We start from the raw sequence: 25,408 nt of genomic DNA, 5'->3' as shown, positions 1-25,408 counted from the left end.
TTCGATGCGTTGATTTCGTCGACTAAAACTATGATGAAAAAAATGTTCGTCGACCGGCTTTTTTCACAGCGTCCAGCCGGGGAAACTCCCCCCCCTGTCAGGTGAAAAGAAGCGGCTTGGACTCTCATGCATAGAAGGAAGCATAAGGTCAGAATGGGGTTACAAAATGGGTTACAAAAATTGTGGGATAAAACAAATTAGAAAATATAAAACATTGTACTACAAGTGTTTGATAATTTCACCTGGTACTAGCATATCTTTCCAAAGAGTCTATCCCACAACTTTCCAACATCCCATCGTGCATTGCGCAGAAGGCGAGCGGCATTTCCGGCGTCGCAGCCGAGTGGGATCTACAAGCTCACAACGGTTGTATCTGCCGACACGACGTGAGCTTGTATGTCTGCTGTTAACCGGAAGTGTCCCGCAGATAATGCTACAGTAAAAGTCTTGCGGAAAACAGGTGGATACTAAAGGGACATAATCTTGACAATTCTGATGTTTAATACCGTGTCTTACTTCTAGACGGTAAATAAAAACAAGTGTGACTTACTGTGTGTGTGTATATGCGTGTCAACACAAAATGAAAATGACTTTCAAAACGGAAAACCTTTTCCTATCTTGCCGTGTAAGACATGGAGAAAATGGAGTGAGACTCCATGGATTTTTGCCCGGCGAGAGAGAAAGAGAGAGAGGGAGAGAGAGAGAGAGAGAGAGAGAGAGAGAAGGAGAGAGGTCATCTATTCATAGCGTTGAAGTGAGGAGCGACCAGGCCGGCCGGCCGGTCTCCCCGCCGAGGGTTAAACCCTTAAACGTTTTGCTGTTAAAGGAGCCGTCTTTGTTAGCGTGCCCTTCAGCACCAGGAATAACAGGCCATCCGTCATGTCATGTCAACAACATACATTTACCTAATGAAAATAACAGGCAAACACTGCATTTCAACGGACGGATGGACAGACGGACAGTGTTGAAAAAATAACAACGTACTGTACATTTACTTTATGGGAGTCATTTCTTCCTTTTTGTGTGTGTTACACAATATATATATATATACTATATATATATATATTATTAATATATATATAATATAATATATATATAATACTTTGATGCTTCTATTCCACTACCTCACAAAGGCACTCAAATGATCTGGCAGCTTGAGGCATGGTTACTTAGCGGATTTAGATTATTATTACAAGATGTACATTAACATTTACTGTAAGCCGGACTAAGCGCTATTCTTTATACTTCGGATATTAGAAAATAGCTATCTCTTCAGGCTTGTAGATGGTCTATTTTCGCATTAAGTAACGCATTCTTAAAACAAATATGGTGAAAAACATACTTAACATACTCATTGTGCAGAATGTCCCCTGCATACTGACAGTTTAAGTATATTTTTGACGTAAACACTTTTTGTACTTTTACTCCTTAAGTAACTATCTGAGTCTTCCGCCACTGTGGTCAGAGACTTGATAATGGGGAAGGAAGGGGGGGCGGCCCGCTGGGGGAGGGGCATGGTGTGTGTGTGTGTGTGTGCGTGCGTGCGTGCGTGCGTGCGTGCGTGTGTATGTGCGTGTGTGTCCCAGCATCCTTGAGTGCATCTGGGGGTATATCAATCACAGACAGCACACAGTGTTGCCATGTCCTCTTTTTTCTAAGCCACTTTGGTCTTGTTTTTCTGTAAAGTTGCCTGTAAATAATATATTATTTCTAAAGTGTAGTTGTGGCTTGTTTCTTAATGTTGTTTAAAACCAGTGGTTCTTCTCAAACGTTTTAAAGTCAGGGACCCCCAAATTAATGTGTATTTGTCTGCGGACCCCCGCTATTATAATATGCCAGGACCCCCCCCCCCCCCCCCCCCCCCTCTTTTTGAAAATATACCCGATCTATACAAGCTTGAGTTGTAGATCGTATTACTGTATGTTTAATTTTAAAGGGGCGAAGGGCTCGCTTCTTTTGGGCTTGTTTCCGTAGACCTGCTTTTGCTTGTGTCTCTCTGAAAACCTGGCAATGCTGACAGCAGAGCCTCTCTACTTCAAACCACTCTAAATGGAAAGCTATACATCACTGGCATCCGTCTAAAGTGGCCATGCTACTGATAGCATGGAGACACAGAAAGCATCACTGGAGGACACGCATATCGTCACTGTCGGGCAGAAACCTCGTATCTCCAAGTTTCAAATTTGTACTTTTTTTCACCAAGTAAAGCCCGCTTCATCATACAAGGCTGTCGCACAAAAGTAGTGAAAACAGCCGATCTACAAGCACACAACGCCTCGCGGTGCGAGGCGTTGTGTGCTTGTAGATCTGCTGTTTTTTCACTAGTCTAATTCATTTTAAAAAACGATAAATACAAAACGAACGGTCTTGGAGATACAAGGTTTCCACCCGACAACGACGATATCCACTTGAGCCGTCCCTGTTCTGGACAAGTCATAATTCAGTGAAGACACACGGTTGGACATCCGTCCATTGTTTATTCTGCGTCACAGACCCACCATTATGAGATGTAGACTCAACGCGTCGCATCGCAACGCGTTGTGAGCTTGTAGATCTGCTATTTTCAAATATTTTTAAAATTTTACTTTTGGTACTTTAAAGGACCCCCAAAATGACTTTTTTTCTATTGATTTGTCACGCCATGGAGACTAGAGTTCAATAATATTTTTAGTTTTTTGTCGCATTCCTAATACAAAAATGTGATAACGATGAATTTACCCCCATACGTTCCGGATGGGGACCCGTTTCGAAATGGGTCCCCTTCCGTAATCAATGGGGGTAAATTAACTCGAATCAAATTTTTGTCTTAGGAATGTGACAAAAAACTAAAAAATATTATTGAACTTTACTCTCCATGGCGGGACTAATCCATAGAAAAAAAGTCATTTTGGGGGTGAACTACTCCTTTAAAGTTATACCATGTAACTTTTTTTTTATAAAACAAAATCTTAAAATTGTCCTAACTGTTAAATCGCTAAAGTTTTAGAACCCCCCACTCCGTTATTTTTCAGCTTCTAAAGCCTTCTCTTTATATGTTTTCTACTTAGCCGTGACAGGGGCGGGATTTCCCGGCAAAATTACGTCATCACACTACCGGCCAATCACAGCGAGGGTTATACACTGCCGGCCAATCACAGCGCATCTTGAAGTGGGGTCGCTATGGCGGCCATATTTTGTAGTCGCCTGTGTGTCTCTATACTCAAAAGGTAATCTCGCCTACCAGGCAGGGTGAAGGAGTCCGTTTCTCCGGGAATGCCTGAACGCACAGGAAACCAGGGACCCCTCTAAAGATAGCTCTCGGCGAGGTGGAGGCAGACGCGGGGGTGTGAAGGTACGAAAAAAACGGCCGAAAGACGCGGACGCGACCGCGGTTTGCTATAGGGCTACTGACCACTAGTTGAGCATCTTACACAGTATAGCTTTAAGTACATTTTGGTGCCAATACTTTCATTCTTTACAGCAGGGGTCTTCAACGTTTTCAGGCCGGGGACCCCCAAACTGATGGGGAGATGGAGCAGGGACCCCCTACCACCTCGTAGGGTGGGGGGGTACAAGTTACAGCGAGCAGGGTGGGCCGTACCACTACCATTTCTAAACATACTACTTATTAACTGAGAACCAATGTCAATAATATCAACAATCTGTCAATTGCATAGTAATCATGTATTCAAGCTATTCAAAATGGATAGAATCATGATTTATTTTTTAACATAAATGTAAAAAACTTTAAAAAAAAATGTTTTTTTTTTTTTTTTTAAGCAATAATTTCGCGGACCCCCTGCAGTACCTCCGCGGACCCCCTAGGGGTCGCGGACCCCCTGTTGAAGACCCCTGCTTTACAGTATTGATACTTTTACTTAAAGTTATACTATGTAACTTTTTTAATAAAACAAATCTTAAAAATATCCTAATATATCCTTAATATAACTATTAAATCGCTAAAGTTTTAGAACACCCACTCCGTTAATTTCAGCCCCAAAAGCCTTTTCTTTATATGTTTTCTACATACCCTTGACAGGGGCTGTATTTCCCGGCAAAATGATGTCATCTCCCACATGATACACTACCGGCCAATCACAGCGCCGATCATACACCACCGGCCAATCACAGCGAGTCTTGCTGTCTCTTCAGAAAATAGCTTCCCTTAGCAACTTTGTTTACATTGGTGAAGGAATCTTGCATGCTACTCCCTCAATCCTGGTCTAAAAATGACGGGAGACGGCTCTATGGATTCGTATCGGCGAGGCGGAGGCGGTCGCGGGGGTCACGGCGGCCCCGGTGGTCCGCGGACCCCCGGCGAAAAACGGCCGAAAAAAGCAATACCGCTACTGACCATTAGTTGAGCAGCTTCCACAGTACAGCTTTAAGTACAAAATGTGTGTACTTTTTCCACCTCTGCTGGCTGTCCGAAGCCATCCTCACAGCATGATTGATGTGTGTGTTTAAGCATGGTGTGCTGACTGGTGTGTATGTGTTCACATGATAAGTGTCATCAGTTGTGTCTTTGAGAGTGTGCGCCTGATGACACGGTGACATTGAATCCCTTTATTGCCATACGTCCTGTTTACACTTCAATTCACCGGCTGAGTTTCCCGGAAGATGCTGTGTATAATAAAAGTCTGCCGTGTAATTTGTGACCGTGGTTCTCAAACTGAGGTCCGGGGACCCCCGAGGTTCCTTCAGGGATGTCAAACTCACAAACACAGTGGGCCAAAATGTTTAAAAATTAACAAGTCGAAGGCCGGACTGGTTCAATGTTTATTTAAACACGGGCTTGTGGTCACGGGCCCTCGATACGTGCCAATGCACTAGCAGTGCATTGTGGGACTTGTAGTAATATGGTGGTGCGTGTGTTGCAGAGTGACTGACTGCCTCAGCCCAAGTCTAATATTTCCCCCAGTCCATAGGGATATCCCTTTGGTCTGATGGTTAAGATGTTGGACTGTCATGCGGGAGACCTTGGTTTGAATCCCAGGCATTGCATGTGCAATATACCAGAGGGACAGTTCTAATAGTAATTAAATATCATCCCGCGGGCCGAAGATAATTCATTCACGGGCCTGACTTGGCCCCCGGGCCTTGAGTTTGACATATGTGCCCCATCAAAATCAGTTCAACCATGTTAACCCTGTTTACATCGGCTATTTGGAAATCTACAGGCTACAAATCTTGAAAACTTGGGGTCCCTGGCACAAAATATTTGAAGATGGTGTTCCGCGACCAAATATATAATGACATGGAGGTCCTTGACATGAAAATGTATAGCTATGCAAGAATAGCAGTTCTATTCAGCTCGTAAACATTTCTTATGGCTTGACTGACTTTCCGATAGGGCTGGGTGATATGGACAGCATCCAATATCCCAAATATGACCTACAGCATGTCAGGAAATGTTGTAAAATTGGGGGGAAAATATGGCATATGTCAGGATATGTTGTAAAATTGGGGACAAAATATGGCCTACGTTAGGAACTGTTGTAAAATTGAGGGTAACATGGATTTATGTCAGGAGGAAATGTTGTAAAATTGGGGATAAAAATGTGTGCCCCCAATTGGATTTCACTGAATTTCATGGGGTTAGGGTTGTGGTTATGGTTATGAGATATGGAATGAATTCAAGTCAATGCAACACCCCCTAAAGTTTGTTATGTGTGTACAGTATCTGTCTGTCTGTCGGCGATAGCATTCGAAGCCTCTGGTCTGTCTGTGCGTGCGTGTGTGCGTGCGTGCGTGTATTCACACTGCTGGGATTATGCGATTTCACAGCAACTGTTTTGACATAACTAATCTACAGTCTACAAGCATGACAGCCACACACACACACACACACACACACACACACACACACACACACACACACACACACACACACACACACACACACACACACACACACACACACAGCGCACACTAGCATGCATGTGCTCACACATACTGTACATAGACAGACACACGTGCACACAGGCAGCAAAACACCACTTCCTGAGAGAAGATGCCACTCAAGAATCAGATGAGGTTCTTTTCCCCCCTTTTTTTCTGAAAAGTAACAGTTTTGGACATGCAAGGTTTCCACCTGACAGCGACAGTGGTGTTGTGGTGCTCACTTGTTGAGTTTGGTGATGTAGATCTTGATGTGGCTGAAGTCGGGCCTCTCTGCGGGGTCTTCGGCCCAGCAGCCTTCCATCAGGAAGGTCAGCTCCTCGCAGTGACAGCTGTTGTCCGTCGTAGGGCGGAAGTACGGCCTCTGGCCATTACGTACCTTCTGCACGATCTCTGCCATGGGACAGATAGATAGATAGATAGATGAATACCTTTATTGATCGCTGGAGACAGCACAGCAGTAAAAGTTACAGACACAGGGCAGAGACGTACTGTAGGAGCTACACGAAAAGACACACACAATCAATTATGAATACACAGGCGTATGTACACACTCCATGTACAATCATCCCGCCTGCAGCAGAACAAGAAGACACTGTCAATAACCAGTAAGACTCCCTAATCGGGAGATAAGCGACCGTTGGTCGCTTATCTCCACAAATAGGCCAAAAGTTTGTTTTACCAATTATCAAGACATACGGGCAGTTGACAGTTTGCCATGGTTACTCATTGAAGTTGAATCTCCATATATGGAGATAACCTACGCATCACACTAAGTCTGACCTCACCAGCCCATATTTGGGCATGAGCAACTTATGTCTCCATATATGGAGATATGATGACATCACACAGTCCTCAGCCGATGATGTGGCGTGATGTCATACAATACACAAACGAGCCCTACAGTATAAAGGGGCAATTCTTGCCAGGAAAGAAGCATTTCTTCGACTCAGACCTTATCGCCAGGGTTGGCTTATAGCAGCTGTCGGTAGATAATGCCGGTCTTATATACTCATTGAAGTTGAATCTCCATATATGGAGATAACCTACGCATCACACTAAGTCTGACCTCACCAGCCCATATTTGGGCATGAGCAACTTATGTCTCCATATATGGAGATATGATGACATCACACAGTCCTCAGCCGATGATGTGGCGTGATGTCATACAATACACAAGTGTGATGTCATACTGATGCGGATATATGAGCAGGGCAAAGGTGTGACGTGTGACGTGTGACCGACCGACCGACCGACCGACGGACGGCCGGTGGAGGTTTTGATACCAGTAAGACTCCCTAATCGGGAGACCGTTGGTCGCTTATCTCCACAAATAGGCCAAAAGTTTGTTTTACCAATTATCAAGACATACGGGCAGTTGACAGTTTGCCATGGTTACTCATTGAAGTTGAATCTCCATATATGGAGATAACCTACGCATCACACTAAGTCTGACCTCACCAGCCCATATTTGGGCATGAGCAACTTATGTCTCCATATATGGAGATATGATGACATCACACAGTCCTCAGCCGATGATGTGGCGTGATGTCATACAATACACAAACGAGCCCTACAGTATAAAGGGGCAATTCTTGCCAGGAAAGAAGCATTTCTTCGACTCAGACCTTATCGCCAGGGTTGGCTTATAGCAGCTGTCGGTAGATAATGCCGGTCTTATATACTCATTGAAGTTGAATCTCCATATATGGAGATAACCTATGCATCACACTAAGTCTGACCTCACCAGCCCATATTTGGGCATGAGCAACTTATGTCTCCATATATGGAGATATGATGACATCACACAGTCCTCAGCCGATGATGTGGCGTGATGTCAGCAGTGTGATGTCATACTGATGCGGAGATATGAGCAAAGGTGTGACGTGTGACGTGTGACCGACCGACCGACCGACAGACGGCCGGTGGAGGTTTTGATACTAAACTGCGACCTACGGTCGCAACTAAACTGCGACCTACGGTCGCAATAATCAAGCAATATTAATCGAGAGGGTGTGCGTTGTTTATCGGCACGCCAGCGTTGCTATCCGTTCATAGTCCTGCAACGGGTCCCGTGGGTACCCAACGGGTACCCGTGTTTGACGGGTGAAAACGGGTGGAATATATCAAACATATAATTTTCCAAATGTCTGTCTGTCTGTCTGTCTGTCACAGCGTTTCTCCTCAGTGGCTGGAGCAATTGGTCTGAAATCGCATCACCATTAGCATATGAACACACCTAACATAACTGTGAAGCCCGTTTGTCACTTTCACAAATCGTATGCTGTACATTAGCATTTTTATGGTGTATCTACTATCTATTCTGCATCTAGCATGAGGCTTATCTATTCTGCATCTAGCATGAGGCAACATGTTTAACCAGCTGTGTGTGTGTGTGTGTGTGTGTGTGTGTGTGTGTGTGTGTGTGTGTGTGTGTGTGTGTGTGTGTGTGTGTGTGTGTGTGTGTGAGCAGGCGGGGGGTGGGGGGGGGGTGTCTGGCCCAGATGTTGTCCAAAAATCTTGCAGATCGGTACACATTATCTCTGTAGCCATTAAACGAAACGGGTATTTCCTAAATTGATGCTCCTACATATTATCATGCAAGCACCAGTTAAAGTTACTTTCCATCCCTCATATACTGTGTGCACAGAGCACCCCATAACCCACACACTGCACATCATTTCAGAGCTCATATCTTTGAACGGGTAAGGGCTAGTTCTATTATAAATTTGCGGGGACGGGGACAGGCGGTGCGCGACTAAACACGGGTGTGTTACATTTAATGAGAAAATCAGACAACTGTTCCCGCCTAAAGAACGCCATAGGAGCGCACACATTGAGCAGCAGGACAGAACCACGGCATGCATACAGCATTGTTTCCGCCTAAATAACGTGGAGCGCACACAGTGGGAAGTGGCACTGGGCACGGGTTGTCAAAATTAGACCCGTGCAGGACTCTGCCGTAGGCAGGGCTGAAGTGCCGATAATCATGATAAGGCTCAACCCTCGAGTTTAATATTGCTATTATACAACAGTTACCCTTGAAACCTCATTTCATTGTAATTAAGATATTCAATGGATATTCAAGTTTAATTTCTTGATGCCAGATGTCTCTACTATGTCCCTGTACTTCACATGAAAACTGCTAGTGTAGCCGTAGGCTTATTTTGCAACCGTGCACAGCTGATTTCTTTGTTTGATGAGACCCATTCCATAGTTCTCATTATCATCGCGGGTAGATAGATATTTCAACCAATCGGATTGCTTTGTCGGAACTACCTGTTGTATAATAATAAAGTATACAGATGTATACACCCTACCGTATATACAATCATCCTGTCTGAAACACAATGAAAGAGAGTATTTAAGGTAAGCCTAACTATGACATCAGCACAAACCACAGTAACGTACAGTTAACTGGTAACATGGGGAGTATAGAGAACAATGTACAAGGAGTGATTTCTATGCAGTCAAATCCTCAGTGTTAAAGGGAAACTTCACCGCATCATCGTTTCACATCATCATGGGGATACATTCCGTTTTAAGGGTTAAAGTGGTTAAACTGAAATGTTGACATTTCACACTCATTTATACACTCAGTTAGCTGGGGACCCACCCAAGGGCGCCCTGGGCGTTCCCCCCCCGGATGGACCCCACTTTGAGAACCACATGCCATAGCCTAAGAACTTTATGGCCTTATTATTGCGACCGTCAGGTCGTAGTTACTATCAAAAACCTCCACCGGCTGTCAGTCAGTCTGTCTGTCAGTCTGTCACGTCAAGTCACACTTTTCCCCTACTCATATCTCCGCCACCGTTGCCCCCATCCATGTCAAACTTTGCACACACACTCCTTGACTGCCAAACCACAACATCCACCCCTCATTTCTCACATGGCCCTCTTATAGCGCCACCATGAGGCCGATTCTTGCAAAACACATTTTTGGACACTGCTCCTACATATTTTGCTCCTACATATTTTGCTAAAATCACCAAAGCGTAACACAGTATCTCTAAAGTCATGTCATCAACATGGATCTGTCCCATATTCCCTCCTGATTGGCTACCATTGCCTTCTAAAGTTTGTGTAGGCAGATTATGGAGTCTTACTGGTATAAAATGTTCTTACGATAACGGCACAGTGCAGTTACACTGGTTAATTATAACGATTAATGAAACCAACACTCCAGAGCAGGTGTGGCTGCTCTCCACTCAGCATGGGAGTGTTTGAGGGTGAGCACTGGTATAATGTTTCCTTCATTTATGAGCACGTAGCACCCATCAGGTAATTATCCACCACTGTAATTCTCACACCGCTTGTAATTACTGTCAGAGGATGGCATAATACAATAGTTAATTTACAAGTACATTTGCTCAAGTACTGTCAGCGCGGGCGGGCCGTATAGGCAGACCACGCACTCTGCGTAGGGCCCCGCCGACAAAAAGGCCCCCCACCGCCCCCTCCTCAGCAGAAAAGAACTAGTGCTGCCTGCATGGTTAATCGTTTTCAAACCGAAATCGCGATGTGAAATCCCGCGATTAGCGAATCGCAAAGGCCACGGTTTCTCTGCGAAGTAGACTTCCCAAGCAATATGGAGACGTTTTAATTTTTAAAATCCCTTCATAATTGACTAAAGCAATGATCAAATCAAACTGTGGTGACTTTCTTTGCTTCCGCGCATCTCCACACCGCTGAAAGAGAAAGTGAATGTGATGTTTTGGCACAGTAGCCTCTGTGCAGGAGCGTGGGAACAGCATGGGAACTAGGGGTGCTGCAGGTGTTGCAGCACCCCTATGGGGAAGTTTTCATTTTTTATTTAAATAAGAAAAGAACAAATCAAACTTAGCAAAAATACATTGCCTGTTGTTGTCGTTTTTTATTTATTCATTTATATATACTTTTTTATACATATATATATTTCCATTATAAAATGGGAAGGCCCCATAGCAGAATCATGCTTAGGGCCCCCATGGGCCCAGAAACGGCTCTGAGTACTGTACTTGCTGTAAGTACAATTTTGAGGAACTTTTACTTATACTTATTTGCTAGTTACTTTTTACTATATGATTTTGATTATTATTACAAAACATACATTAACCAATCCAGCGCACATACTTTTTGGCTATTTGAAAATAGCCGATCTACAAGCTCACAATTGTTAGCTTGAAGATCTGATATTTTCAACAGATTTCTATACATTTGAAAACTTGTCAAATGGGACATTCCGCATAACGAGCACTTTCTACTTCTGGTACTTTAAGTACATTTTGATACAAATACTTGTACTTTCACTCAATTCACTTGTAAACGCACGGTCACACCGCAAAGCAGCAAACCACTCCATTCCCATTTAAATGAATCTGCCCTCCTACTGTAGGTAGAATAAAAGTGCTGCGTGACCGTGAGTATTTCTACATTGCAGTATTGATACTTTTACTTAAGTAAAAGGAAATTGGGTATGTTTTCCACCACTGGCTAACATTAATATCTGTAGTCTGGGCATTGCCAATTAACTGAAAACATCAAAACTAGACTGCACTAGTAGCTAGCACCCCCGTGGTGTGCCCTAGTAAAGCTATAATCACAGTGGGGTACTAGTACCCCATGGTGTGCCCTAGTAAAGCTATAATCACAGTGGGGTACTAGTACCCCATGGTGTGGGTGGATCAATCTAGGGCAGTGGTTCTCATCCTTTTAAGGCCGCGACCCCACCCCCACCCCCCAAAAGAAATCCAAGCACTGGGAATTGTACAGTAGGAGTTGGTTCATGACATTTAGTTTAGACTCAGTTCCACAGATAAATAATTTTGTGAAAATATCAGATCTAAAAACGCCTCGGCTAATTCTTTTTCTATCTACTATTTGACAATCTGACCAATGCTTGACCAGTTTGTATAGTATAGTTTGTTTTTGATGCCCCAAACCTCCCTCCCGCCCCTATTTGTACGTATTCTGTCACTTCACTGTCCCAAAATCATGTGGGGACCCCCCCCCCCCCAACCCACAGGTTGAGAACCACTAGCCACTCATCTAGAGCAGCGATTCCCAACCTGTGGGCCTCTGGTGGTCCCTGAGGGTATTGCAAGTGGGTTCCCCAAATAACTGGGAAAAACCACAGTAAAAGTGTAGTTAAATTGACTGTGTGGAGATTCAGGAAATCTCCATGTTCGTCACTGTCGGGCAGAAGGCAGAAACCTTGTATCTCCAAGTTTCAAATGTGTATGTTTTTTCACAAAGTTAAGCCCTGCTTCATCGTACAAGGCGGTCGCGCAAAGGTAGTGAAAACAGCCGATCTACAAGCACACAACGCCTCGCGGTGCGAGGCGTTGTGTGCTTGTAGATCGGCTGTTTTCACTAGTTTAAATCATTTTTAAAATGATAAATGCAAAACGAACGGTTTTGGACATACAAGGTTTTCACCACGACAACGACGTGTTGTTACTTACCTTTGGGGCTGAGGTCCATGCCTTCCACATAGAAGGGTCCATTTCTCAGGGCTATCTCCTGCAGTATGATGCCAAAGCTGTACACGTCTCCCTTCTGCGTCCCTTGTGGAGGGTGGCGGTCATAAATCAGCAGCTCCGGGGCTGTCCACAGCTTCTCTGAGAAGGAAGAACAGCAGTCTAATTACCCGACGCTGACAAACTGTCCTCCATTGCCAATTAAACCCTATATTGACTGAGGTTCCCCTCGGGCAGTGGTTCCCAAACGTCGTAGCTCAGGACCCAAAAGAGAAAATTAGAGCTAGTTTGCCTGGGACCCGAACCAGCAAAAATAGCAGATCTGCAAGCTCACAACGCGTGAGCGTGAGGACTTTATTTTTGCCCGGTCTTATGCACTGTCTTCACAAGCTTGTTGTGAGCTTCTTGGTTGGATATTTTCAAATAGTTGGAGGCGTTGTGAGCTTGTAGATCTGCTATTTTTGGCTACAGTTCTCAAAATCTGGTTAAGAATCTGGCTAAAAATGAGATTTTATTTCTATCACACAAAGATTTGGAGGACCCCCCTGTAGTAACTCTGAGGACCCCCTGTTGAAGACCCCTGATCTGGGGCATCGTCGACGAGGGAAGACGTGGACTCACTTGCGTAGAGTGCGTGGGAGTCGTCGTTCTCTTGGGACGAGCGGAAGCTGGACAGGCCGTAGTCTGTGATCTTCAGAACAAAGCGACTGTCCACCACACAGTTGGAGGACTTCAGGTTCCCATGGCAGCCGATGTAGCTGTTGTGGAGATAGTTCATTCCCTGGTGGAGAGAGAGAGAGAGAGAGAGAGAGAGAGAGAGAGAGAGAGAGAGAGAGAGAGAGAGAGAGAGAGAGAGGCGCGATCAACACATTTACCTGGGGCCCATTCTACAAACGCTGGCTTCTAATTACTGTAGTGTGGTTGATATGGGCAACCTGATTATTGTTCTAGGTCAGATAACCTTTCTGTCAACTAAAGTAAACCTGTTTTCTGTTAACCTTTTTATGTCGCCTAAAGTGAACCTGTTTTCATTTAACTTTTCTGCGATCCCCAAAGTCCATTGAGCTCAATGGACCTTTTCTGTCCCTCCACAGGATTGGCCATGCTTCACTATTGACCTCACAATATCTAATATAAATGGTAGGACGGAATTCTTCATGACTCGCATCAGAGCAACCACAGTGCAGCCTATATCATTGTTGAGTGGAATGCTGGAATGGAATGTCCTTTTTTGTTCTTACGGTATTTTAAATACAATTTAAAATAGCAAAAATATCCCATCTGCAAGCACACGACTCTTGCATGATGAAGTAGGGCTTTCATTTACGAAGAAACATACAAATTTGAAACCTGGGGATACAAGGCTTCTTCTGCCCGGCAGTGACGATATATAGTAACTACTAAAATGACACAGATGCTTTCCCGGACTGAAAGGTATAACAACGTATACTCTAAGCTTTCCAGGTCTAAAATGGGTCAAATGAAGCATAAGTGGAACATTCCTCCCCCTACAGCAAATCCTACACACCTCTGTGTTAAAGGTGCTGTGGTATCTTTTGTGAAATGCCTAAAGCGCTGATAGTCTGATTGCTATAGAGAGGGTTTGTTCAGTAACAGGGGCTCTCCTCATCTCTCCAGCTCTTTAATAAACAGAAAACACATTTTCAGGCAGGTTTTGCTCAAGTTCATCCAATCAGGAGATAGTACCGAATTATCTGTTTCAACAGTCTAGTGTTCCAGTTCAAATTGTGTCATCACTTTTTCAATTCAATTGTTCATTCTGTATCCTGCACGAGTTCTCTCTCCTTGTTGGATGAAATTGGTATCCCGGCCTGAAAAAGTCTGTTAACTAAAGAACTTGAGAGACATGGAAATGTTACTGAACAAACACTCTATAGCAATGATTTGTCACAATATAGCGCTACCCAACACTTGCACTCACTCAGTTCATCTTTAATACAACAACCTACATCTGAAATGGTTCTCCCTATTCTTCAATTGAGGAATCTAGACTCTGGTGTCTGGTAGAAAACCTACGATAGGTTGACATTAAGCAATACTGCCTGAAGCTCAAAGGGCAATATCCCCCTGGCCAAGCGGGCGTTCCGTCCTAGCTCAGTAGTAAATATTCGTTCAACTCCCTGGAAGGACATACATCTTACAGATGGTTGCAGTTGTTGATTTAACACTGACATTTTTAACTCTGGGAGAGTACAAATGGTAACCAAATGGACCCTGTAAAGGGTCCATTAAGGTTACATTTGTTCTCTCCCAGAGTTACACGGTGGTTAAATGTAGCATTTTACTGCGTACGCAAAGGCACATGCCTAATCCTGGCAATGTGGAAATAATATGGTTTGAGTTTGAACGAGCGAGCAATTTGCGAGTGTTTCAAGGACAGACCATTTAAACTGGGAGTTCTCCCGGCCCTTATGAAAGCATTGGTAGTTCCTCGGGGCGATGTCGGACAATAAATGCACTCATGTACAACATTCTGGGAGGGGACACACACACTTGAGTCATATATCCCTCAAACATATCTGCGTGCTATATCTGCGCGCCGTACGCGGAGCAATTTAGTTTTGAGTGCTTTGTCACGCACGTGGTTCAATAGTGTCTATTCAAGAGACTTCCCATCTCTTGACAAAGGCCCCTTTGTTAAGGCGGACTAAAAATAAGCTGCTAAAATACACGGGTGATTAGTTTTGATTAAGCTAAAAGGATTTTACGGCGAGGTTGTAATTATATTTCTGGCCGACACTTCTACGCTTCTACGCAGACCATACGCTGCTGCCAGTGTAGAGGTTTTTATTCAATAAATATACCATTTCCTCTCTCTCTCTCTCTCTCTCTCTCTCTCTCTCTCTCTCTCTCTCTCTCTCTCTCTCGTCTTTCCTAAGCTCAGTGGTGGAAAGTAACTAAGACACTTTTAGATACTTCTACACTACAGTACACACGTCTATTCCACTATCTAAGAAGCAAATATTTAAATCTTACTTCACCACAACTATTTGAAAACTTTAGTTACTTTGTAGATTGTTAATTATTAATACAAAACTCCTATTCTTTACACTACAAGCACTGGGTACGGTCACACTGAAGTCTAATTCTACCTATGAGGGCGGATTCTGCCAGTGCTTTTCAATGGGCACGGAGAGTATTTTTGCAGGAATCCGCAAATGGCAAGAAACCACTCCAGGGCATGGTTAATGTGTGTTTTGTAATATCATAATTTATATATGCAAAGTAACTAGTTTTCACAAAAGAAATTAGTGGAGTAAAAGTACAATATTTGGATCCAAGATGTAGTGGAGGAGAAGTCAAAGTATTGGAAATTGGAAACACTCAGGTAAAGTACAAATACCTCAAAACTGTACTTAAGTACAGTATTTAAGTAAATGTACTTAGTTACTTTACACCACTGCCTAAGCAACTCCTCTGAGTACTTCTTCCTGCGCTGCATAAACCACACTGACGTGAACCGTAAACAAGCTAGGAAGAAGTGTTGTCTGGGCAGCACAGGATTGAATGCTGGGGAACAGCGGAGAGTGGATGAGAAAGAGACAGACACATCATAACTGTTCTATGATGTGTTGCAATGTATTGTTGTACATTTGTCTATCATTTAATGTCTCAATGAATTGAGTATAAAAGGACCCAAATGTAAACAAGCCATAGTGCTTTCTTGGGTATGAATCCTATTAGTAGACCTTGTATCTGAACTTTCTTCTGTAATTGATGTCAGAAAGCCAAAAAACTAATAAATACATCTAACGTCACGAAAACTGTAATACACCACTGCAGCATGCAGTGAGTCGAGGCATTACTTTTTGTATAACACGGTTCAATTGTGAAAATAGCAGATCTACATGCTCACAGTTGCGAGGCGTTGTGAGCATGTAGATCGACTATTTTCACAATTTCTGCCTTTAATATTTGACAATGTTTAATTAGTCATTTTAGAGGTATTAAAAAGTCCTAAAATTGTCACTTTAGAAATGTGCAGATACCCCCTATTAGTCTACACTTACACTTTATGTTGGTTTGTTTACTGTTGAGTGAGAAAACAATGTTACACATTAAGCTAATCATCAGGGGACCCCTCTGGGGGTCCCGACCCACAGGTTGGGTCTAACAAACGGAGGCGTTGGGGCTCTCAGTCTGGCCTCCCTCGGCGCTTACTGAGTGTGTCACTATTGCTCATACGTACCTTTACTATGTCGTTGATCAGCGAGTAGCGGAACATCCAGTCCAGGTTAATGCTCTCGTTCTCCAGAATGTCCTGTGAGAAGAACACACATGAGAAAGCGGTTGTGCACACGTTGGTGGAACGGCTCATGCTTTATCGGTAGTGATCAGCAGCACAGACTGAGCTTCTGTAGAGAGAGAAATCGTTTTTCATTGATGAAAACTAAATAAAAACTAAAAGAAAACTAAAGCTATAAATGTTACCACCAAGACTAAATATATTGACAATTTCGTCAACAAATAAAATCTAGACTAAAATGTTAGGGAGGGACGAGTGGAGAAGAGATCCAGTAGAACTAAAAGTCATTTTATGTTTGGTTGCGCTCGGTTGTTGCGCTCCGAAAATAGCAGATCTACAAGCTCATGCCGCGTAGCGACACGTTGTGAGCTTGTAGGTCGGCTATTTTCAGCATTAAACCAAGTGTGAAATCAGCCATTACAACGGCAGTCGACTAAAATCTTATGATACTAAAACTAGACAAAAAGATGATTAGTCTGATTAAAATATGACAAAAACGAAATTTAACCTTATTCAAAATGACTAAAAAACGTTTTTTTTTGTCAAACTCAACACTGGTGTTTGGTCTCAAATTCAAAAAAGTCCTTTACAACATGGCAGCCGTTACAAAGTCGCAAACCGACACTGTTATTCATTCATTCATTCATTCGAGATTTATTTATCCTTGATAATTACACAGAGTAATTAAACTCATTTGCAGCGGTCCACTTTACGGGTCATTAACGGTGCAGCATTTTAACGTCTTCCAAATAACTAATACCAGAGCTCACTGAGAGTTGTGTCAACGAGGGGTCAGAAAGGCCACGAGCTTCATCAACACCCATTAAGAGGTATTCATTCAATGTTTGGAACCTATTCATGGTGACCAACAACCCCCTTGATCAGTGGGTTTTCAACCCTTTTTCACATCAAGGTCCATTATTTATTGGGCATTTGAGCCACGGGCCACCATTTGATGAGATTTAGCTTCGCAGACCTAGACTTTTTTCCCCCGTTGGATAGGATTTTGTACACAATTCCGGGCTGTATTGATGTGGTATTATAGGAGAGACAACAAGCAAACATTGATCTAAATAACAATTCATTCATTCAATGCATTCTGTATTTGTGTAGTAATGCAGACAGATGTTTAACAATAATTTAACTATTGAGAACTATTGGTTTGGAATTGGAATTTGATTTTGTCCTAACATAAACAAATAATCAAAGCTTATTTTAGAAATGGAAACTCTAAAATAAATATGAAAATATATTTTAAATGACAAACAAAATGACAGCTTCCGTTCTCGGGAGTGTAGTTCCAAACATTCGGAGATCGTGGAATAGGATGACAAGTGTTCTACTTGTTCTTGTTATCACTGGGCACTCCAAAACGAACTCCCGATCATGTTGGTTTTATTGAATATTATTATGCATATTCCTTGTTTACATGATCTGCCATTGCTATAAGCGAATAGGCCTGATGGGAGTGAACGGAGATGACTCTGAGGAAGATGCAGTAGCATCGAAACGTCAGTCATTCTTATCTTTGTACTAAGTCTAAATAAAAGGCTTTATCTGTCCGAGCTGCTCCAGTTTCTCTCCTTTGAGATGACACTCTGATGCTCTGTACTTCTCTCAGGAAAAGACAGCAGCTTTAAGTATTAAAGAACACATACAAAAAAGTGCCAACATTTTCTAGCCTTGAATAAGTGCTGTCTTTGGGCCACGTACTGTATCACATATCGTTCCCTGTCGGGTGGAAACCTCACACAGTACGTCCAAAAGCATCAAAAGTATCAGATCCGCAAGCGACGCGTTTCGAGTTGCCGATCTGCTACAGTAGCTTTGTGTGAGACTGTAGTGAGATCAAGCAGGGTCGTTAATTTAAGATAAAACACAAAAGGTTAGAATATGGAGAGAGGTTTCTGGCACGACAGCAACAACATTCTTAAGCCATTTAGACCTAGACGGCATCTTTAGATTTAGATTTACATTAAGCATTATTTTATACTTTGGCAAAAATAGCAGATATATAAGCTCCGAGCACCGAGTGCCACGCTATGACTGTCTAACAATTCGTGCAAGTCTTTGAATATACTTTTTAAAGCGAACATTTTAACTCAAATCTTTCATTCTCGGGGTCCCTGGAACAAAATATTTTGAGTTGGGGGTCCGCGGTCAAACTCATATAATTCTAGGGGTCCTTGACATTGAACAGTTTGAAAACCATAAGGATCTAGAATAATTTTTGAGAATTGGCCTTGAATCGAAGAAAGAAGAAGAAAAAATAAATAAATACAAAGTACAAACGCACAAAAGGTTAGAATATGGAGATGAGAAGTTTCTGGCCCGATGGCAACGATATTCTTAATCATGCAGGATAAATGGTGCCAGAGTAAGTGAAGTCTGCAGGGAACTGCGGAGGACAGCTAAAGAATGCCCTGATGTAAGCCAACTGCAGCGCTCTGAATCCCACTGGCTCATTATAGAGTACACACACTGAAATCACATCAAGCATAGCTAGCTGTCAGTTACACGTCGCCACTGTTGGCTGGAAACCTTGTATGTCCAAAACCGTTACTTGTCAGGAATTGAACACGCTCTGGTTAATACTTTTCATTCGTTCAATATCTATGAAAGCCACAGACACTCTTAAAAAGGCATGTTTCACTTTCAAACGTGTCCTTTTTCTTTCCTTTTAAAATCCACCCTGGCTTTTGTATCTCCAAACTCCACTTCAACCACTTGAACTTATTTAAAATACGCGTCCTTGGTGCCTGTGACTGATATTGTCCTTCTAATGCGTGAGGGGGTCGTGATTTTTCAATTACATTTTTCATTAATTTTTTTCATATTTATTTGGGAAAAAAGATTATTAAAAAAAGAAAGAAAAAAGCAATGAAAAAACAGGCGAGGGCCCCCTCACATTCTGTAAGAAGGACAATATCAGAACCAAGGACGTGAATCTATCATGCTTAAAATGTAGTTACAATGGGCTTGTATGGGAAGGAATGAATATCAAATATCTAAATATTGAATCAAGCAACTTGTCTGGGGCGCACACAACAGCCAGAGTAGATGAACAAAATGAACACAATGAACACTTTCACTTGAACTTTCAAAATGTTTCAGAAATAGCAGATCTACAAGCTCACAATGCGTTGCATCCCGACATGTTGTGAGCTTGTAGATTGGCTATATATATTTTTTTTTTGCTTCTTTCGCGCATGACACAGTTGCATGAAGAAGTAGTTATTTAAATAATATTTTTTTATATCTATATCTATATCTATCTATCTATCTATCTATCTATCTATCTATCTATATTTATATATATATTGAAGAATGGGGATAGGAGATGTCTGCCCGATAGTGACTACATGCAGAAATACATTCCAACAAGCGTCAGTGATAAACCCCATCGCTATCAGTTTCCCATAGTTATCTAGCTCAATGCTTCTCAAAGTGGTCTGGGGACCACCAGAAAATGGACCCTCTCTCAGAGTTACATTCCTAACTCTACAGACCTACAGTAACTCTGACCTAACTCTGAGACTCAAGGGGACCTACTGTACACACAGACAATTTGGCCAGAAAATGACCTTTTACAAAGACACATTAGGCTTTACTATTTCATCATGTGCTTGCAGGGACCAAAAATATCAAGCTTTTTTTAAACCTTATTTTGTTGACATTGTATGATTTATTCAAGCGTAGAGAGAGAGAGAGAGAGAGAGAGAGAGAGAGAGAGAGAGAGAGAGAGAGAGAGAGAGAGAGAGAGAGAGAGAGAGAGAGAGAGAGAGACAGGAAACCTGGGAAACCAGGGAGAGGGGAGACACGCACGACAGGGCTCTGACTCCAACTCGGCTCCTCGCAACTCAAAAACGTCTTGTGCCGCGTTTCGAGCTTGTGGATCTGCTACATTTTTTTTTACTTCCCACTATCCCACGATTTTTGTAACACATTTTTTTCTTTCTTACCCTGTGTCAATTGTCTAATGTAGCCTGGGATCACTTCACTTTTCGGGGTTGTAACCGGTCTGGAGCGGAAACCACAACACGTCATGTTGTAGTCCTCAAAGGACTACAATTTGCCGGAACTATCAAACCGGATTAAGTTTTAACCCAAAATAATTCCCCTGCGCTCAAGGACATACTTTTAGGGCCTACCTAATAAACTCCTTGATGCGGAGTAGTTTTGCTTTTGAAAAATGAGTTTGGTATATGCATCTTTTAGTCCAACTCGTAGCAACTGGCAAGACTACGCTAGGCTACTCCAGCATTTTAAAAGGGATTGGGGAAACAAACGGGGGGAACCAAATCAAAGCGACGCCGCTTTTTCTAGTGGTTTCCGCGCTTTAGGCGGAAACCTAGCGGCCTGTAGTGAACGAACACCAGGCTTTCCCCCAGAAAGCCTGGTAGGCGAGGACGTAGCGGGTGGAGAGAACACGTTATTCCAACCAATTCCTTTCCCCTCCATCAGGTGCCCCCAGCTGGCTAGGGGGAGGCATTATAGAGACCAGTATTACTGCATGTTTTTTGTGAAGGTAACCTACCCTGGGGGACATGGGGAGAACATGCAAACTCCACACAGAAAGGCCGTTTTGCCAACCCCACCAAGGGTGGATCTTCTACTTTTGATGCTTTTGTGTGACGCTGCAGTGTGATCAAGTAAATTATGAGAAGAAAAAAAGAAGAAAAAAAAAAACACAAAAGGTCAGAATAAAGCCTCTTATCATAGTAGGCACCGCGGTGATAAGCTATCCACCGCGGTGTAGTCTTTTTAAGTCATAAAACTACAACATTGCGTCATTACTCGCGACACATCTCTCTGTTTTTACTTTCAGACAGATCGACCCATATCACCCCGTTCACTGATTGGTCAATCTAGACCAGTCAGTCACAGTGATAGGACTAAGGGCTTAAGAGGTGTCTGCCCCATCAGCAACGATAATATGGTTTGATGGCTCGGGCCAAGGTACGGAACCAACAACATCGCTAATATCATGACGAGTGGAGAAATACATGTGGAGATCTTACCTGCAGACTGCCTCTCGGGCAGTATTCCGTCACGATGCAGATGTTGGGAGGGTCAATGCAGGCCCCGATGAACCTGGTCAGGTGGTTGAACTGCACGTCCCTCATCTGAAAATAACCACAGACAAACAACAACAACAACATCACCACCACAGCCGTTCGTTAAGGTGTAAATCTTTCCAGCTTCGCGTCCCCCTGAGCCCCCATGGAAACAGCAGGAGGGGGGGGGGGGGGGGACTGACTGGTTCATTTATAGAAAATGTTTGAAAATACGGCTGCCAGAACTTACTTCCATCAAGAATGGTCTATTTACAGTTAGGCCCTTTGGTTGGCATTTTGTGTCTTTTCTACGCAGTGGAGGAGCATTCCTGCACAGGGCATCTAGTTGACACATGTGCATGTGAATAAATTGCCCTTGGTGGTTATGAATGAGCCAGTGTACTGAGGAGTTACACACTGAGTGAGGAGGGGGTGGGGGGTCCTGGAAGGTGTTGAGACCACGCACTAGCGAGAAGTACCCTGATAGCAACACCACAATGTAGGAATACTCTGTTACAAGTAAAAGCAGTGGTGTAGAGCAGTGTTTCTCAAACGTTTTTTCTGCATGGGCACACTTTTCATGTCCCAAGAATCCAGGGGCACACCAACATAATACGGGGGGTGTAAATATCGTCACTGTCGGGAAGAAACCTTGTATCTCCAAGTTTCATATTTTGTACGTTTCTTTGCAAAGTAAAGCCCTGCTTCATCATACAAGGCCGTCGCACAACAGTAGTGAAAACAGCAGATCTACAAGCACACAACGCCTCGCGGTGCGAGGCGTTGTGTGCTACTGTGCTTGTAGATCGGCTGTTTTCACTAGTTTAAATCATTTTTAAAATGATAAATACAATACTGGCTTTCAAGCAGTTTCAAGGGGCACACTTGACCCTACTCAGGGGCACACCAAAGGTCCCCAGGCACAGTGGTTGAGAAACACTTGTGTAAAGTACATTTACTTAAGTACTGCACTTAAGTACAATTTTTAGGTATTTGTACTTTAATTGAGTATTTCCAATACTTTTACTTCTACTTCACTACATCTTGGATCCAAATACTGTAATTTTACAGTATTTTTAGTTTAGTTAACTTTACTAGTTACTGCAGATATAAATTATAATATTACAAAACGCACATTAAGCACTTTCGCCCTATTTTATACCTAGGCTATTTGCATGTAATACTAATCCAAATCTAGTATCTAGTAACTAAAGTTCTCAGATAATTTGAGTGGAGTAAAAGTAAAATATTAATAATATTTGCCTCTGAGATGTAGTGGAGTAGAAGTAAAAGTTCTGAAAACTGGAAATACTCCAGTAAAGTAAAAAACACCTCAAAATTGTACTCAAGTAAATGTACTTTCCACCGCTGACTAGCAGTAATATCAGAACCGAAGCAAAAAGGAGCAAAAGGTCTAAAAACACGACGACATGGAAAACCTGTATTAATGCCATGCTCTTTATGATGCTGGACGCCTTCCAAAAAAATTAAAACACATACAAAAAAAACTTAACTCGAGCTTTTTAGGGAGAGACAGCTTGGAAGGTACCCTGACCAATGGCACATCAACAGCATCAACATGGAGAGAAATCAATGTAATATTTGAACGAAAAAATTAAATAAAAAACATTCTTATTCCATTCTGTATGGGGCCATCTTTTTAGTTAAAATCATTCTCTCTTATTTTTACTTCATAAGGCAGTGGTTCTCAAAGTGGGGTCCGGGGACCCCCAACGCCCAGCTGAGTCACTGGTAACTCAGAGACTATATAAATGGAACCAAATGGAGGGATACTCTCAGTCAGTGGACTAATCATGCGTAGTAAACTGGGGGTCCTTGAAATGAAAGAAATTGACAATCACCGCCACAGGGGACATCTTTTTCACATTAAATGTGTATTATAATAATAATGTAATTTATTACACTCCGTAAAGGGATGTCTTTTTCACATTCAAGTTCAAATCTCTTATTCCAGTCCGCAAGGAGATCAATTCAGAGATAAAAATCATTCTCTTGTTCCAATGTGTCAGGGGACATCTTTTTCACATTCAGAGTTAAGTTATATCACTCAGTATTTCGCTGTGTACCAGCAAAGCACATGCAAGCAATAATGGTCCCACTCTCTTGCAGCCAAGTGCGGAAAACCTTACAAAACACTGTTCACAACTTTAAAGAAGTTGTGTGAGCTGTTCTGGGGGTTTTGGAACGCATTTCACGGAAAAGGCAGAAGGAAGGTGTGAGTGACAGCTGCCCTCAAAGCGGAAAAAAAAAAGAAAAAGAAAAAAAAAGAAAAAGGGGGAAAAAAGTGAGTTAGTCGCTCCCGTTTCACGGCTCGGGAGAAGTTAGCCTACCCTTTGGCCTATATAATTTCCCCTGCTGAACGCAAGTAAGCGAGAGAGTGAGGGAGGGAGGCGCAGGAAAGGATATAGGTCCAGGAGTAGGCAGCGGTGTAAAGTAACTAAGACTCGAGTACAATTTTTTTTTACCTTACTTGAGCATGTCCATTTATCAATGCCTTATACTTATACTTCACTACATCTCAGAGTCAAGTACTTCTACAATTATTTGAAAACCTTTGATACAAGTATTTATGCGGCAGATTTGCCATTGTGAAAATCCACCAATGGCAACAAACCGCTCCGTCCCCATTGACAAGAATTGGCAGAATCCGCCGCAAAGCCAGAATCAAAGTTTGGTGTAACCGTACCCTTAAAGGGCCTACACCATGCTTTTAAAACTATATTTTTTGTATAAATATATGCTCAAAATTGAGTCTTAGACAGGTTTTAACCCTCAACAAACACTCTGACCATTCTTTTTGTTTGTTCTAGCTCTACTATAATGAGGCTCTCCAGCTGCAATACCAAAACGGCCTCTGTTTGCTCAGGGGCGCATCTAGTGGGGTTTTTCCAGAAAAAAAAGAAGTTTTTTGAAAAAAAAGAAGTTTTTTGAAAAAAAAAAAAGTTTTTGAAAAAAAAAAAGTTTTTTGAAAAAAAAGTTTTTGAAAAAAAAAAAGTTTTTTGAAAAAAAAAAAGTTTTTTGAAAAAAAAATTTGAAAAAAAAAAGTTTTGAAAAAAAAAAGTTTTGAAAAAAAAAAGTTTTGAAAAAAAATATTTTTGAAAAAAAAAAATTTGATTTTTTTTTTTTTTTTTTTTTTGACTCTGAAAAAAAACGGGAAACGCGTGTGACGTCACATGCGTCAACTCTCAGAACAGCACTGTTCTGAGAACCCGTGGAAAGCTTTTCATCTCTGTCTTCCCAAAACCAGAGAAAGACACAATGTACAGAAATAGGACTTTGTGAGGATAGAAGGTGCCAGTGGGACCCCAAAAAAAGGTTTTAAAATAGAAAAAGTGAAAATTCATGGTGTAGGTCCTTTAAGCCCAATTTTATACTTGGTCAATTCGATTTTGCAGTAGATCAGCTATTTTCAAAGAAGTTTGACAAATTCTTTGACACACTTTTATACTTTGGCACTTCGAGCATATATTTCGATGCCAATGCGTTCGCGCTTTCGCTTTGAGGCAAAGTTTGACTGCGGAGAGGGACTTTTACTCGTAAACAGAACAATTCCCACATTGTCGCGTTGCTACTTTTACCTACGGCACAAGACAAAGTACAAAAAAACTGTTCCACCGCTGAGGAAAAGAAAGAGGAGTTATAGGGGGTGAAAGGGGGGAGGAGGAAAACAGAGGAGGGAGGAGGTTGGAGAGGGGAGGGGAGGAGAGAGGAGAGAGCGCTTT

The 25,408-nt window shown here is 42.4% G+C and overlaps 1 protein-coding gene across 1 annotated transcript in view; it reads right to left on the bottom strand.

Annotated features, from left to right (window-relative positions):
- The window catches only part of npr2 (natriuretic peptide receptor 2), a gene marked incomplete at both ends in the record, with an annotated part of 86,948 nt that overhangs the window by 4,456 nt on the left and 57,084 nt on the right, over positions 1 to 25,408 (bottom strand). Inside the window, 6 exons of the mRNA XM_080743369.1 lie at positions 5,930 to 5,934; positions 6,105 to 6,273; positions 12,327 to 12,482; positions 12,963 to 13,122; positions 16,552 to 16,623; positions 21,630 to 21,734. Coding sequence (XP_080599495.1) covers positions 5,930 to 5,934; positions 6,105 to 6,273; positions 12,327 to 12,482; positions 12,963 to 13,122; positions 16,552 to 16,623; positions 21,630 to 21,734 — 667 coding nt within the window. The remainder of the gene's footprint in view (positions 1 to 5,929; positions 5,935 to 6,104; positions 6,274 to 12,326; positions 12,483 to 12,962; positions 13,123 to 16,551; positions 16,624 to 21,629; positions 21,735 to 25,408) is intronic.

The sequence above is a fragment of the Nannobrachium achirus genome (assembly GCF_963921795.1).
Source record: "Nannobrachium achirus genome assembly, chromosome: 15".
Taxonomy (NCBI): Eukaryota; Metazoa; Chordata; class Actinopteri; order Myctophiformes; family Myctophidae; genus Nannobrachium; species Nannobrachium achirus.
This window is presented reverse-complemented; position numbering and strand designations above follow the sequence as displayed.